The sequence below is a fragment of the Anastrepha obliqua genome, chromosome 5 (assembly GCF_027943255.1).
Source record: "Anastrepha obliqua isolate idAnaObli1 chromosome 5, idAnaObli1_1.0, whole genome shotgun sequence".
Taxonomy (NCBI): Eukaryota; Metazoa; Arthropoda; class Insecta; order Diptera; family Tephritidae; genus Anastrepha; species Anastrepha obliqua.
Window position 1 is genome coordinate 101,910,917 of NC_072896.1, and position 16,196 is coordinate 101,927,112.

Here is a 16,196-nt window from a genome sequence, read left to right on the forward strand (position 1 = left end):
ATTTTAATTAAATTTCGTCTTGAATAGCTCAAGTAAGAAAGCTCTCGTCGCCAAAAATAAATGCTTACGCTTGCTCAGGGCTCTTTTATCTAAAGCCACCTGCCTGCTCAGGCTGCCGTAATGAGCGATGTAGTATCAGTTGCCGCTGGCGCTCTTAAAACCTTCAATTTTGTACATACATAAGTAAATAAAAGTCTTGAAACTAAATGGGTGTGAGCAGCAAAGTAAATGAATATCTTTCTATTTAGTCGCTTTTGAAGAGTGTTCGTCAGAACAAAAACAATTTGAATAGATGGCTTAGTGAAATTATTCCATCCAATTGAAGCATATCTCAAGCAAAGTGTGGCAAAGAGTCGTGTTCGCAGAGTTTCGAAATTAATTCGATTATCAAATTTATTTAAGAACATTAAGTTCACCCTTATAACAGAGTTCCTTTTAGACGCATAGATTGTACGCATAGAATTGCCGTCAAATTGTGTTAGAATTGTATTGAACAGTTGCCCACATAAACATACATACATACACCCGTTATATTTGAAGTTCCCCATCAAAGCGCGTTACAAATTATGAATTCACTTACCATAAATGGATAATTACCCTACTTCGGTGGAAGGTTAATTAAGCGATGCCATCTACAGCAACTTCAAGCAAACTGATTATTGTAATTGCCTGCATTTAGGCGCAAATTCTAAGTAATAAACAACAAATTTGATAAAAATGGTAAATGCAGAATGAAAAACAATTTTGCGACCTAAGCAACCGTATCAGTTTGCTGGTTAATTAGTAAATGCGAAAAGAAAGTTTCTAGTTTCTTTTGTAAAATACAGTTATCTGAAAATCTTGAATATATTTACATGAACTTCTTTGAAGTTAAGGCGGCTTTGAATTTGGTGAAAGCAGATGAGTTTGAATGTTGATAGATTATATTTAAGTAAAGGGGAGCTCAAAAAACTCGCTTTAAATTAAAGGATTACAGAGTGTTTCTCTATTCAAATTTATGCACAGTAGAGAGCAAAGAAAATGCAACTACATTATGTATGAGCAAGTGTAGTTCATCTACACATTCGCTAAGCATTTAAGGCAAATTTGTGTACAGGGTGAACGATATGAAGTGTTGCCAACTTCGCACTGCTTGTATCTGTAAAACAGCTCATGACATCAACGTCAAAATTGTTCTAATGACAGTTCAATATATTGTTTATAAGCCATAAAAAGCATTTGCGCCTCAGTTTTGTTGAATTTTTTTTTTCTGTGATGGAATTCAAACGTAATAGTGTGATTGCGTTATATTTGGCCGGAAAATCCCAACAAGCCATTGTTCGTGAGCTCAATCACCTCAAAGTGAATAAAATGTTTTGTGTATCGCACTATAAAACGTTACAATGATACTGATAGCATTGTAAAACGCTATGGAGGTGGACCAAAAAACACCGCAACAACGCCAGAAATGGTTCGGAAAGTGAAGGCTCGACTTGAACGAAATCCACGTCGAAGTGGAAGAAAATGGGCCAAAGAACTGGAAATATCGCAAGACAGTATTTGACGCATACTGAGCTCAGGGTCAAGGCTTACAAGTTCCAAAAAGCACACGATCTTTCGCCCCAGCAAAAAAAAGTTCGGTGCGAAAGAGCAAAGGATTTGTTGCGCTTGCACGAACGTGGCGAATTTCCTAATATTGTGTTTTCTGATGAAAAAAATGTCCCAATTGAGCAGTTCATTAACACTCAAAACTATCGTGTTTACTTGACCGAACACTCTTACGAGAATTCGAGCCTACGTATGGCCACTCGAAGCAATTTCGTAGACCATGGACGTTCCAACAGGACTCGGCACCATTTCATAAAGCTCGAGTGGACCAAGAATGGTTAAAAAATCATGTTCCACACTTCATTTCGTCCACACAATGGCTTTTGTCTTTGAAAATTGTCATTGAAATCAATAAAAACTAGTTTCACACAAAAAAGTGATGGTGTTTTGAATAGGTAACACTTCATATCGTTCACCCTTTAATTAAGAAAAATTCCTATGAGGTCTGGAGGCACTTCTAGCTTTCGCTTAGCACTCTGCCACCCTATAATTCTCAGAAAATTACAATTCTTACCTGATTAGATGGATCAAGTCGCACCTGTTTTGGCTTGGAGTGAACTTTTCGTCAACCTAGTCCCAATTCACGGCGTCCGCCGTAACCGAATCAGTCGGTGCGCGACTACCATTCGGGAGTGCGTAGTCTCGAATCTCCGTGAAACACCAAAAATGAAGAAAAAGTTTTATCTAATAGCGGTCGCCCCTCGACAGGCAATGGCAAACCTACGAGTGTATTTCTGCCATGAAAAAAGCTCCTCACAAAAAAAAATTGGAAACCATTTACCGAAGAGTATATTTTTCAAACTTATGTGTGTATATATATTTTTTGGTATTATCTGTATACACGCTTTACGCTCCTCAGTATCCTTTGCTCGAACTATGTAAATATGAATGGAAACATCATTAGGTAAGCGATTTATATCAGCTGCAAACGATTTAAAAATAACTTAAGCGAATATGGAATCACTTAAACTCTTAGATACCTACTCGTATTTCACCCTTTCACTCGTATACGCCCTCATCCATTCTCATTAAATCTCCCACCCTTTCTTGTGCCGCTATCTCGCATTACATCTCGCAATACATCATTTATCTGGGACATTTTATCTGCTACAATTTTATGTAGTATACCCTTTTTATAATCCTCTAACCAGGCGGCAAAGCTTGAAAGCCACATTTAAGAAATTGAAATTGATTACTTTTCAAGTTGCTTTAAATTTCTTATTTTACGTCCCAGAGAGGAAATAGCTTAGGGGCATGCATTTTAGTAAATAAATTCAATGTTTATTTATTTTTATTTATTTTATATATATTTTTTAAACGAAAATAAATTGTGCTTGTCGCCTTCAGCGCAAACGCAGAATGTGTGTAGGTATGTAAAAGCTTGTACTAAAATATACATATATATTTGTATGTATGTATGTATATAAAAAAATCACGCTAAAATAAAAATGTTCGCAAGTCCATGTATTTCCGTTACAATTCCAATTAAAAGCTCAATTGACAGAGCAATGCCGTGCCGCGCTCAATCCAATGTGAAGGTTTCGTATTCGGATTGCATTCAAGCAGCATAGCCACCACAAAATTTGTACTATGCCCCGTGGTGGAGAGCACACCACGACGTTCCGCTGTCTTATAAAGAGGACAAATGTAGACGTGACGCTCTTTGAGATCGCTACGTTTCACAGGTTTCATCCAGATCACTGGCATGGAATCGAACAGCTCACGTGGACGCGATTCTGCCAACCAATTGCCTGCACGATCCCAACATGCGCCTTCGAGAAACACACCATACACATATACGCCATCAGCTGGTGCTGTTACGCCACGTACTTGGTCCTCTTCCATGCGTAGCACTTCGTAGTCGAATACCAACAAATCGATGGGAATAATGTATTTACGTGCGAAATTCTGTTGGGCACCAGTGAGGAAGGCCTGCGTAAAGAAAAAGCCAGAAAGCCAAAATGTGGTGGGTGGACCGTTATCGAACCATTTCTGGGAAGAGAAAGAATTTAGTTTTTAATTGAGGTCATTTACTACGATTATTTGGTGTCAATTAACTTCAATAAATTCGCTTGCTGCAAGAGGGAAATAATAGGATTTATAACGAAATTGATGTTCAAAATGGCGAATGGGATATTCGTCGTCAAACTAGTCATAAAAGCTGTGAAAATTTTATTGCATTGGAAATTAGTGATGTTGATTTCCCGAATTAGAAAATTATCGGGGAATTTCGGAAAAATGTCCTCATAGCAAAAACATTTCCTCGTCTTTGCAAAGTCTGCATCCCTGACGCTATTAATAATAAGCCTCTATGTGAAAATATTCTGGCCATATTAATAATAAGCCTCTATATGAAAATATTCTGTATCATAGAAAAATTGTTTTGCCGATTTCTTAAAGGAATGCTGTAAACTACTTTTAGTAGACGGAATGTTAATAAATTAATGCTTTAGCAAGGCAAAGAACAATGTGCCATATCCGAGTGGGCTTGTGCTCACGAGCATTCTAACAAGCCATTGCTGGTTGCGCAGTCATCTATGTACACAGGATTGGGATATGGGCCATTAACTCTTGTCGTTTCTGTCGAGGGGGTTCAATTAGTACCCGTGTTAGAAATGAATACACCATTTAAAAATTTTTTTTGTTTTTTTTTAAAGAACTCTTTTAGAAAGATACACTTCTAACAACGCCATTTTTTTAACCCCTCCAAAAAATAGGATTTCTCGAATACTCTGAAAGACGTCTCGGTCATGGCGATAACTTCCTCGTTTGAACTACATTTTTTTCCCGCAAACCATTTCTTCATGTTAGGGAACAAAAACAGTCGCGGGAGCTAGACCGGGTGAATACGGGGGGTGCGGCAGCAATTCATAACGCAACGGATACAGTTTGGCGGCGACAACTCCGGATCAATGTGCTGTTTCTTTTTCGTCAAATGCGGTCGTGTCTCCTTCAATTTGTTGTAAAAACGGTCTAAAAACTCCTTGTAGTATTGTCCCGTGATTGTTCTTCCTTTTTCTAGAAAATCCATGAGGATGACGCCGTTCGCATCCCAAACAATGGCTACGGCCTTTCCATCCAATGGGACTGTCTTCGCCTTCTTTGGAGCAGATTCACCGGGAGTCCATTGTTTTGATTTTGGCTTAGTTTCTGGTGTGTAATAATGAATCCAGGTTTCATCAACTCGACACAAAAATTCCTTCTACTGCTTCGAAGTAAACAGCCGCATCCGCTTCTTGTTCCTTGTGAGCCCATCGGATCAACAATTTTTTAATCGCTAACTAATAAAAATTGATCACATTTGCTGAATGTTAACATGACAGATTGCAAATAAAGTAAGTAAAAAAAAACAAAAAACTTATATATAAAATATTGATAGCCGTTCCACACTTATGGTCTCTGTTACTTCGCGCACTTTCGTTCGTCGATCAGCGAGAGTCATGTCATGGACTTTTTGAATGATTTCCTCGGTAACCACGTCTGCCGGGCGTCTTTTTTGCTTGTCATCAAAAACGGATATTCGCCCACGTTTAAATCCGTCGCAGCAATATCTAACTGTGGTCATTGATGGGGAAGCATCTCCATAGACAGCATCCAAGTTTGCTTTTATCTCCTCGAATTTTTTCCCATCTAAAACAAAAAGCGAATTACCGAACGATACTGTTCTTTTTCCATTATAGCGAAAATCACGTCGTTTGATAGATGGCAGCACACGATGCTAACACCAACTTCCCTTAGCAACGCCCTCTGTCATCAAACACGGATACTTATTGAACTGCCCTCGTAACCCATCTTTTTGAATGTGGTACTACAGCTCGGAGAAGGTTGAAAAATCTCGGTCAATTGCAGTTGGGTCTCGATGAGGTAGTATGATGAGTAGAGGGCAAAAAAGACCTTGAGGTCAAAGTGCAACGCTCAAATCTATCTACCTATCTAGCAAATAATCGATATCGTACTAAATTCGATAATCGATTTATTAGCCGCCTTGGCCTCGCAGATACGATTTAACTTATTTTGTGTAGATTCCTGAAAGATCAACGGCTCGTGGCTCATTCAGGACTGATGCAAGGTCTTAAAGATAGCATCGTTCGGCTGCATGAATAAAAAATTATAGATTAAGAAGTGAAAGTGTTCGATTGTTCTAATAAAGCAGGTCAACGATTTCAATTTTCGAGAATTTACAGATCCCGGAATTCTCGGGATCTGATTTTGTATTTCTGGGGTCCCGTAACTGTGCCGAAGCATGGAGTTTATTGTATTAAATTCGTGTTTTGATTAATTTTTTGATTTCAAGAAAAATGTTTAGGTATTGGGGGTATTATTCGCCAGAGTAACCTAAATTTATTGCTAAAAAGGCAGCAAATGAGAAACACAATTCTGCTTCAATACTTCTAGCTGGATTGTTGATAGAAATTGTGTTGCTTTATGCAGGTAAAGTCCCAGGCATCACCATTATAAAATATATAAATTTCTTTAATCAAAACTACTGGCATATCATACATTTTTCTATCAACCTTGAAGTTTGCGAACTACCACTTAAGGTTCTGCCTAATATATCCTTTCGGATAATAGCTTGCGTGTCGGCCATTTTTGGCTGTAATTTTTTTTTACACTAAAACGCAATTCTGCGGCAAATACAAGCTAAGCTATTTTATACGAAAAGGTATTGCGAACACTTGGAACTCTTATAACCAATTTTGCAAATAAAGCTTTTATTTCCTCTAACAGGGAGATTTTTATGATACAAATTCGAGTAATATAAATTATTATATTTTATGTTTTAATAAAGGTTGTCAAAAAAGTCTTGCGGTATTTTCGCACGCTTGTCTTTGCAAGCGCGTAGTTCTAGTTGTATTCGTCGCATCGGTTCACGCTAGAGCTTTTTGGAAAGCTCTTTTCACGTGCTAACACGTGTTTGATTAATTGTTGTTTGCTTTTAGTCGTTCGTGAGTTATAGCGTCGCAAGCATGGAGCAAAATAAAGAGAAAATACGGCATATTTTACAGTACTACTACGATAAAGGCAAAAATGCATCTCATGCTGCCAATAAAATTTGTACAGTTTATGGACCCGATACAGTTTCCATTTCCACCGCACAACGATGGTTTCAACGTTTTCGTTCTGGTGCAGAGGTGATCGAAGATGCGCCACGGTCCGGAAGGCCTGTCGTCGAAATTTCCGATAAAATCGCTGAATTGATCGAAAGAGACCGGCATAGTAGCAGCCGTAGCATCGGCCAAGAGCTGGGCATGAGTCATCAAACCGTTATAAACCATTTGAAGAAGCTTGGATTCAAAAAGAAGCTCGATGTATGGGTGCCACACGACTTGACGCAAAAAAACATTTTTGCCCGTATGGATGCATGCGAATCGCTTCTGAATCGCAACAAAATCGACCCGTTTTTGAAGCGGATGGTGACTGGCGATGAAAAGTGGGTCACTTACGACAATGTAATGCGCAAACGGTCGTGGTCGAAAAGCGGTGAAGCTGCCCAGACGGTGGCCAAGCCTGGATTGACGGCCAGGAAGGTTCTTCTGTGTGTTTGGTGGGATTGGCAGGGAATCATCCACTATGAGCTGCTCCCCTATGGCCAAACGCTCAATTCGGACCTGTACTGCCAACAACTGGACCGCTTGAATGCAGCACTCATGCAGAAGAGGCCATCTTTGATCAACAGAGGCCGAATTGTCTTCCATCAGGACAACGCCAGGCCACACACATCTTTGGTGACGCGCCAGAAGCTCCAGGAGCTCGGATGGGAGGTTCTTTTGCATCCACCGTATAGTCCGGATCTCGCACCAAGTGATTACCACCTATTTCTGTCCATGGCGAACGAGCTTGGTAGTCGGAAGTTGTCCACAAGAGAGTCCTGTGAAAATTGGCTCTCCAAGTTTTTTGACAATAGGGAAGCGAGCTTCTATAAGAGGGGCATTATAAAGTTGGCATCTCGTTGGGAACTCGTCATCGAACAAAACGGCACATATTTGATTTAAATCGCATTATTATAACCAATTTTATGAACAATTGAAAATTCAATAAAAATACCGCAAGACTTTTTTGACAACCATTATATAAGTATTTCATATTTTTAATTTTTTTTTTTACTACTTTTTTAACCACTCGTTTGAAAGTACTAAAAATAGCTACCTTTTGATGCTTCATAAAACAATAAATCATATAAATATTATTAAGCATTTCAAATCCACCAGATTTGGGTAGAAATCCGTTACATTATCCCAATTTAATGTATTTCAATTACGTTTAGACGGTGAAATATTTAATCAATGGCCCATTTCCCTTCGTAGTACTTCATACTTGTATGTATAACCGCCCATCTCACACCTCCCAAAACAACTACAATAACATTTGAACATATCAAAGCATTGCTTGGCAACAGCGACTTGTTATACATGACAGGGGTGGTGAAAAGAAAACTTACCTGCAAAAAATCCAAACGTTGCAGAAAATCACTTATGTAGCTCCCCAGTGGCTTTAGGCTCGGATACGACTTACCAGCCCACATCGCTGGGATTTTGCTTATCAATACGCTACGATATACAGCCTCAATAGCGGCGGACATCACAACAAGACCTGTGTCACATAAAAAAGTAATAAATTCAGAAATAAATAGAATTTATGCTGATTTGGCGTAAAGTAAATGGGAAGCCTGTGCACACAATAAAAGCAAACGTGACGAAACCATAACAAATTGAAATCTATTACTAAACGCATACATATACACATGTATATGTAAGGTAGGTGTGAAAAAATCGATTTTCTTGAGTCATTTTAGAATTTTCGCTTTGACAACTAAATATTTTTATACTTTGTTTACGTTTTTAAGCAAAAAAAAGGCGAATTTATTAATTACTTCTATGCCAAACGATGCCCTACGCTGGTCGTCGTCCAAGTGCAGATCGCATGTGCGACTCCGAGTACATAACGCCTCGTAAAAAGGGCCCTCAAAAATCGATGAGGCTTGGGCATGAGAATGCTGGGATCGTCAAGCTATATCCAAGGCATGAGATAATGTTTTCGAAAGAACCTGAATTCGAACATTTCGCCATACGAAAGGAGTTGAACGATTTTGCGATAGCGCGTGACCGTAGCTCCTTAAAATCCGGCTCAACGAATTCGCTGGAAAGTCGCGTCGATCGCCTATCGACGCGCATGAAAGCAGGTACTTTATTACGAAACATATTAGGAAATAGGAGAAGCAAAAATATTGTTTAATCCATTGTGCCCTTCTCAGGCGCCAACAATCCAGCCGAAAGACGCGTACCGAATGTTGTCATGTCACCCAGCGAATGTAAATCCAAGCCTCTGGGTCTGCATCACTTGAATCCTAAAACAAAGGTGAATGTAATTGAAGTAAAGTTAAGTCAATCTTCCACCAAGTCAGGCAGTCCGGTAGATTGTTTCACTTATGGCAAATTTTTCGAAGAGGAAAAGAAGAAGCCATTTAAGACGCGTGGCACGCAATCGTTGTACCGGTGAGTGAAGATGGAATTTTTTTCGAAAATGTGAAACTTCAACTGAAATCAGTTTATAGTCTGCGAAAATGAACTAATGTACGGGAAATTGAAAAAAACCTAAAAAATATAAATTTTAATGCACAATCTACATTTTTTATTTGCTCTTCTAAGAGTAACCACAAAATGCTTAACGCCAAGCGCAATTCCCGCTAGTTGAAGCTTGGACACGCCTATACACTTTCATGAGGCAACGATTCACGTGCCTAGGATATAAGAAAAAGCTTAGTGCCTTTCGCTCACTATCGAGAAAAGGCGACCTCGGCTGTGGCTTTTTTTGTAATACCCTCTGATATGGTTTCGAACCGTAAGAAGTAACCGTAGGGCACAATTCAGCCAACGCAACACGGCAAACTGCTACTGCACGCACCGCAATCAGATTGAGGTGCTCGGGCTATAATCTAGAATTAAGCTATGGGCACTCTAGCGTTATTAAAAACTTCGAGTTCATCCCATGGTGCTAGATCATTGTACACCCTCGCTAGGTCCGAGCGGAAATTTTTCCATTCATATTCCCTCAAGGGAAGAGTGAGCGGGGTGTAACATTTGAAGGCGGTACATGGCAAACATGTTTACGGATGGCTCGAAGTTGGACGGAAGAGTTGATGGGGAAGTATTCCGCGAGGAACTCCCCATCAAACTCTAATTTAGGCTTCCGGACCACTGTAGTGTTTTCAAAGCAGATGTAGCCTCAATTAAATAAGCAGTGGATTGGTTGCTTGCTTCTGTAATTACTGTAAAGGAGGTAAATATCTACTCCGACACCCAAGCGGCAATTAAGGCCTTGGGTTCGTTGTTTGTGCGTTCGTAATTAGTCGGGGATTGCCTGACTTCTCTCTCGATTGCATCAGAATACTTCGATATTAAGCTCATTTTGGTTCTAGGCATAGAGAAAAACTGCTGGGCCGGTGAGCTTACAAAACAAGGGACCCTGGATACGGTTTCATCGTAAAATGAGAAGATTGAGATTCCCTTGAGAACCTGTGGCCTGCTACTGGAAAGATACCTGCTACCCTGCTCTCGTCGGTCAAGGGTTCAGACATCTGGGATGTCACTTTTTTGCTAAACCTACGAATATTGCAGATTTAAATATCACACATCTGGTGAAATTCATCAGTAGCTTGAAGCGGTTAATACAAACGTAAATCGCCACTATTGGTCATCATCCTCTATTCCAAAGCCTCTTTTCGTCCACCTATCTGGCTCCTTCCCACTCCCTTTCTCCTCCCCTCCCCGTGTATTGTATCAAAACGGACATATTTTAAATTTTTGTCGAAGTGGATATTTAAAATAGATATTTAAAAATAGTTTATAAGCACCTATAAGCTTAATGAACGCAACCAGTAGACAGGACACTATAATATAAAATCACTCGATTGCTGTGAAGCCTCAGAAAGCGAACACAGCGAACGAAAGCAGCCAAGCTATAAATGAGTTGACCGTACTCAGTATGGGTGCCCGATAACAATAATAATAATAATAATTGGAGCGTACACCGTTTCTGGGTATTTGGCCTAGCTTTTCCTCCTGTTTATAGTGTGCGAATTGATGTTTTGTCACAAATGAAGGTACCTACAGTTGTATGCCACCTCCGAACAGCATAAATATGATCGGAGGTTTGCCATTGCTTTCGGAAGGGTGACCGCTATTAGAAAATACTTTGTCTATCATTTAGTGTTTCATGTCCGGAGTTTCGACCCGTGCACTACCGAATAATAGTCACGCACCAACCCATTCGGATACGACGGGCGTTCGTAGATAAGGGTATATGGCATAGAAGATGAACAGATAAGCAAAGGCACTCTCTGCCCGATACAAACACCTCTATGCCCGATATGAACACCAATGCTTGTCTACTGCTCGCATCTTACAGCCTCTCACTTTAAGAAAACTGTTTCGAATAGAAGCACAAAAGATGAGTCACAGAACTTGCATGCCAGATAGCACATCTAATCGGGTCCAAATCCGATTAAAGAATATCCATTTTTGTTTTGTTGGGACGAACTAGCACATACAGTACTATTTGTTGCACAATTAAGTCCCTTGTACTGCACTCGGGTTCCCTTTTTAATTTTCTTTAAATCTACCCGACCTCCGAAGAAATCTGAGTAGAACTTGTGTGCTAAGGAGCCCAGGTGGTCGCTTTAGAACACATCAGTGCCAAAGACCTCAAGTATGATTCGAGCAAAGGCCGGGCGTATGGACAGAAAGTGGCCCACCGTCTCATCCTCCTCTCCACAAGCTGGACAGAGTGCATTGTCTGAGATACCTACCTTTTCCATGTGATTCGCCCACAGAAAGTGGCCCGTCAACAGTACAATCATCTGCCTACAGTCCCTTCTGCTTAAGGGCTGGAGAATCTGCGATGGTCGGACATGACAGGTAACATCAGTTTTCTTCATCTGCAGCCTCTCTCAGCCAGCCAAGCTCGCTTGTGGAAGATCTTACTTCATCTCGCCATTATCGATGGTTCAATGATTTCTTACCAATTCTTCAAACTTCCTCTCTATAAAGATATAAAAAAATTCTGGCTTGCTCCTTGGTCATACTGCGACTTTAACGCTTTTTATGTCTGTGGCATAAAATAGGCTTGGGAGGCAGAGCGCTCAGTTAGCCGATGAGTTAAGCGTGCCGATCACTACTCTAAAGCTATAATAAATTAACTTTTTGAAAGAAATCTGATAATAAAAAAAATTCTAAACATTTATAATTTTTTCTTACTTTAAGACAACGTTATCTCCCAAAAATTTCTCAGTTGCCAAAATGTGCTATTTCTTTCTTCTTTCAAGCGAATCATCTGCGCAAACCCTGCCGTTTCTTCCCGATGTATCGAATAAGCAGGATGAATTAGAGCAAATAGAGCTTTTTAAATTGCCCACCATATTGCCTGGCGACGGTCCTCCCGGTTTATATCAAGTCGAAGTACTAGAACGTATGCGAAAACGCTGGGCTTTCGCACAGGCACTAAAAGAGAATCTACGCCGGCAAATAGAAGAAGTAAAAGAAAAAGCTAAAACACCCGAACACAGTATTATCTTACAGGCTTTCGAATGGGAACATTGGATTGAGCGCGAAGAGTATATACAAGAATGTCAGATGTTGCGACTCGAAATTCTTATTGGTATGTTTAATAAACGCGAAGAGGAAATGCATGCGAAATCTAAGACACGCATCGAGCAGAGTTATGAGCAGATACTAGCGCGTCGTGATGCCTCATTGCACAAAAACCAAGTCGAATACGACAGGGAAATGCGTCAATTGGAAATTAAACGTCGTCGTGTACCTAAGTGTTGGCGAAAAGAGAATATTCTCAGTCAGCTGGGTAGTCCCAACTCAGAGTTCTATGGACCGCAGTTGCGGTATGGCGTCAATCCTTCCCGCAGACACTTTGTAGGTGGCCGCAAGGAATTCGAAGCGCGTATGGATGATTTAGAGAAACGTGCGGTCAAATTTACGAAGCTTGTGTGTCCGTTCGCGAAGCTTAAAAAATGGGCGACACCCAAGCAACGTTTCTTGGAAATCGAACAAAATTTTTGTTCTGATGAAAATCTTCAAAAGATGTATGAAACACTATCGGTGAGTATGCAATATTGTGTAGTGTTTCCTAATTATGTATGTAAATATCTCACATTACTGTCTTATTCTCATAATTCTTAGACGTTGCGTAAGCAAGCAGTAAAACAGAAAATAATGCCGAAATGTCTCATCCAAAAGACCCAACAAATTCAAATAAAATCGGATACCATTAATCGACTCGAAGAAGAAAAAATACTTGAGGAATCCGAGGAAATCCAAGAGATCACAGAACAAATACCAAGCGCAGACGATCTTAAACATCCTGAATACGCGGAATTCCGCAAATCGATAGAAATCAACAAGCAGCATGCACAACAGCTTTTACAAGAGCTCTATAAAGAGGAACTGGAGGCAATGATTCACGAATATGAAGGTTGCACCATCGGCTGGCTTATGCGCTTCCTATCCGAGGAACTGGGTCGCATGCAAGAGCAACGCCTACTTCAATATGTTGTTATGCTGGCGCAGAAGGAGCGTTGGCGCCGTGAAGCCGCCGAGGCCGGACTACGACAGAAGGAAAATGAAATGCGCCAAATTTATGAGCAAATATATACTGATTCCTATATGGCAAGTGCCGACATATGCCGCAAGTATCTTAATATGATTTTGGAAAATGACATTCCAGGCATTGCTCATGATAAGGCGGAAGCTGAAGTTGTGGACATGGCACGAGTTATCGATACTGACATACAACGCTGGTTAGATTCATTGTATGTCATACAAAATCCATTGAATTATGATTCTTTGCATTATAAACTCAAGAAAGCAATATTTCCTGATCTAAATGACATATTGAAAGAGATTGAAACCAAGGAAACAATAGATTATATCATCGATATGCTATTCACAAACATATTCACACTATTGGAACCCTACGATATATGCACGTTTACGGCAAACGAAATTGTGGATCGTCTACTCGATCTGGATTTATATTATTTCAGTTCGGAAGAGAATTCAACCTGCTCTTGTACCGCATGCGAATGTCCAGAGGAAGATCGCGAAGTCAGAGCTTTGGTACGAAAGTTGATACGACAAGTTGTGCCTGGGCGGCGTTGGAAAACGCCAGTGGAGCGTCTGGCTAATGAGATGGTGAAAGATTTAGTCAATAATGTTATTGAAGAAACTTTCCAAAGAGGTTCTATATTCGAAAGTGAACACATGAATCAATTTTGCCAACTGCGAAAATCTCCCTCACAATTAAATCTGTTGTCGCCAAGAAATCCTCTCAATTTCGTACAATCTTCATCACGCTCTTCCAGTGAATTGGAAAAAGTGGTGTCCATCGTTAAATCAGAATACCATGTGAAACATGAAGTAGCTTCACCAAGCTATAAGAGTATAGACAGCTTTGTATCTGAACGCCTGCCCATTCCTGAAGCAGTAAGTTTATATTGTATTTTGATGTTTATCAATAACTCTTTTGTTTACTTAATTGTTTTAGCTGTGTCGTGCTAATTGTATTTTCTGGCATTATTTTTGACTTAATCCTCCAAAAAGCTATTAAATCCTGATTCTTCTACGTGACGATGAGAGCACAAAAAGTAACTGCATATCAAGTCAAACAAAGACTGATTAACTTAGAGCTTGAAAGCTCAGGTGTGTTGTTGCTATACTGCACAATTTTGGGCTTTTCATGAGAGGATTTTAGTTACCTCACAAGAGGGCTCCGTGGTTCATCTATTGTTGACCTCGTGATATAGACCGACCTGAGCCATAGCTTGCTTGAGGATAAAATGATGCCCACATGCAGGACCGAGTTGACTGATTTTAGATCAGTTTGCCACCTCACTAGCACCTCCGCGATGCAATTTCCAGGAATGTCTCTATATACAGCAACTTAGACAATGTTTCTGGTTCACCGCTTGCACAGCACATTTAGAATAGCTCTACACTCAATTATTGCTTTGACGAAAATATTATTGCACTACAGAGATTTAAAGGCAGCTTAAATATCAGAGTAGATAATGATCGGTTGTGCTACAACCGGCGAGTCCCTAAACCAAAACACTACTAACTACTGCTTTGAGTTTGACCGAGCTCCGCTTCCTATTTATGGTATGCGTCTTTGTGTTTTTCCACAAATTAAGGGACCTACAGTTTTATGAGAAGCTTTTTCATGACAGAAATACACAACTGCACTACAAACAACTTTTTCTATCATTTGATGTTTCACGCCCAGGGTTCCCTCCCCGGGCACTGCCCAATGGTAGTCACGCACCAACCCAACTAGTTCAGCTTGAAGGACATTGCACTCAGTTAGCCGTAGGCTTAGGTTCTACTAATTAATGAAGATAGGTAAATGTCCTTAAAGGTATTCCATTCATATATTTTCGCTACTCATATTAATTCCACTCTTCTTTACAGTTCCTTTTTGATTTTTCCGATGCCGGGTCCGGAGCAACCGGAGAAGATAAAGAGGACGTAAAAAATGAAGATAAATTAAAAGCAAGAGTTGTAAATCACATCTATAAAGAGCTTCTCAACTTTTTAGGCCCAGCAGAAGACAATGAAAGTGTGGACGAAGAGGAATTGTGCACAAGTAGAAGCGTTCAAAGTTGTTCAAGCGATCAATGTGGCTTGCGCTTAATCATAGAAGAAATTTGCAACAAAATTTCCCAGCTCAAAGACACAAATGACGATACTGGAATAGTTCCACTCGGTGGAATCACAGAAACATCAGCAACATCTTCGCATATTAAAACGGAATATGATCTCACCGAAATCCATGATACAACTACACCACTCGACCTAGTCACTGGTAGATCCAGTGAAGAAGAGTCGGGCAGCTCAAAACAACCATCTTCAATGAAAAGAAAAAGTCAACAAACCGCTAAAACTGCACAAAAAATTGAATTTACGGAAGACGCTTCCACAGAAATGGATGAGAAATCAGTACAAATACGAGAGATCGCAAATATCAAGTCGGTACTAATTAGCGAGGATGATGACCAAGAGGAGCTCTAATAGGAAGAGAAGGAGGAGCTAGAAGTCAATGAATGATGTGAAGATAGAATTATACGTATATTTATATGTGCATGTGTGAAGGATTTAAAGAAATTTATAAATTTTGGCACAAATATATTTTTAATTGTTTTAAAAGAAAATTTCCGAAATTTTTAAATGGTATTGAAGGTGGTCGGTATGGCAGTAACCTCGCGATCGATCTGTAGATGGTCGCTGGGTTTGTGTCATAGACTTTACCTTTGAGGTATCCCCACAGAAAAAAGTCCATAGAGGTAAGATCGTGCGACCTGGGCGGCCAGATTAAGTCATCGAAACGACTCTCAGCTTAGTAGGGAATAAATCTCGCAGCATCGCCATGACTTCTGTGGTCGTGTGCAGCGTAGCGTCATGTATGTGTACTGAAGGGAGGATGTTCTGTCATTATTTGCAAAAAAATAATTGTTCAGCATGCGCCGATAAGAGACAACGTACACAGAAATTGCTTGCCCTCGACGATTTTCAAAATCAGACCATGAACGAATCTCCAAATCTTCC

At 40.0% G+C, this 16,196-nt stretch overlaps 2 protein-coding genes across 3 annotated transcripts in view; one reads left to right on the forward strand and one right to left on the reverse strand.

The window, feature by feature from the left end:
- Positions 1 to 3,030: 3,030 nt before the first annotated feature.
- LOC129249186 (dynein axonemal heavy chain 7) overlaps positions 3,031 to 16,196 on the reverse strand; it is a 104,225-nt gene continuing 91,059 nt past the window's right edge. The window contains exons 33-34 of the mRNA XM_054888852.1: positions 8,027 to 8,178; positions 3,031 to 3,579 (exon numbers count right to left, since the gene is read on the reverse strand). Of these exons, the coding sequence (XP_054744827.1) occupies positions 3,073 to 3,579; positions 8,027 to 8,178 (659 nt within the window). The 3' untranslated portion in view covers positions 3,031 to 3,072. The remainder of the gene's footprint in view (positions 3,580 to 8,026; positions 8,179 to 16,196) is intronic.
- LOC129249183 (uncharacterized) lies at positions 8,283 to 15,764 on the forward strand. 2 transcript variants are annotated; one of them, XM_054888850.1, is made up of 6 exons: positions 8,283 to 8,342; positions 8,432 to 8,767; positions 8,840 to 9,080; positions 11,909 to 12,695; positions 12,777 to 14,078; positions 15,063 to 15,764. In XM_054888850.1, the coding sequence occupies exons 2-6, from the start codon at positions 8,473 to 8,475 to the stop codon at positions 15,660 to 15,662; spliced, it is 3,225 nt and encodes a 1,074-aa protein (XP_054744825.1). In that variant the 5' UTR covers positions 8,283 to 8,342; positions 8,432 to 8,472; the 3' UTR covers positions 15,663 to 15,764. The 2 variants fall into 2 exon arrangements, with proteins under 2 accessions (XP_054744825.1, XP_054744824.1); XM_054888849.1 differs by lacking the exon at positions 8,283 to 8,342 and having other exon boundaries at positions 8,398 to 8,767.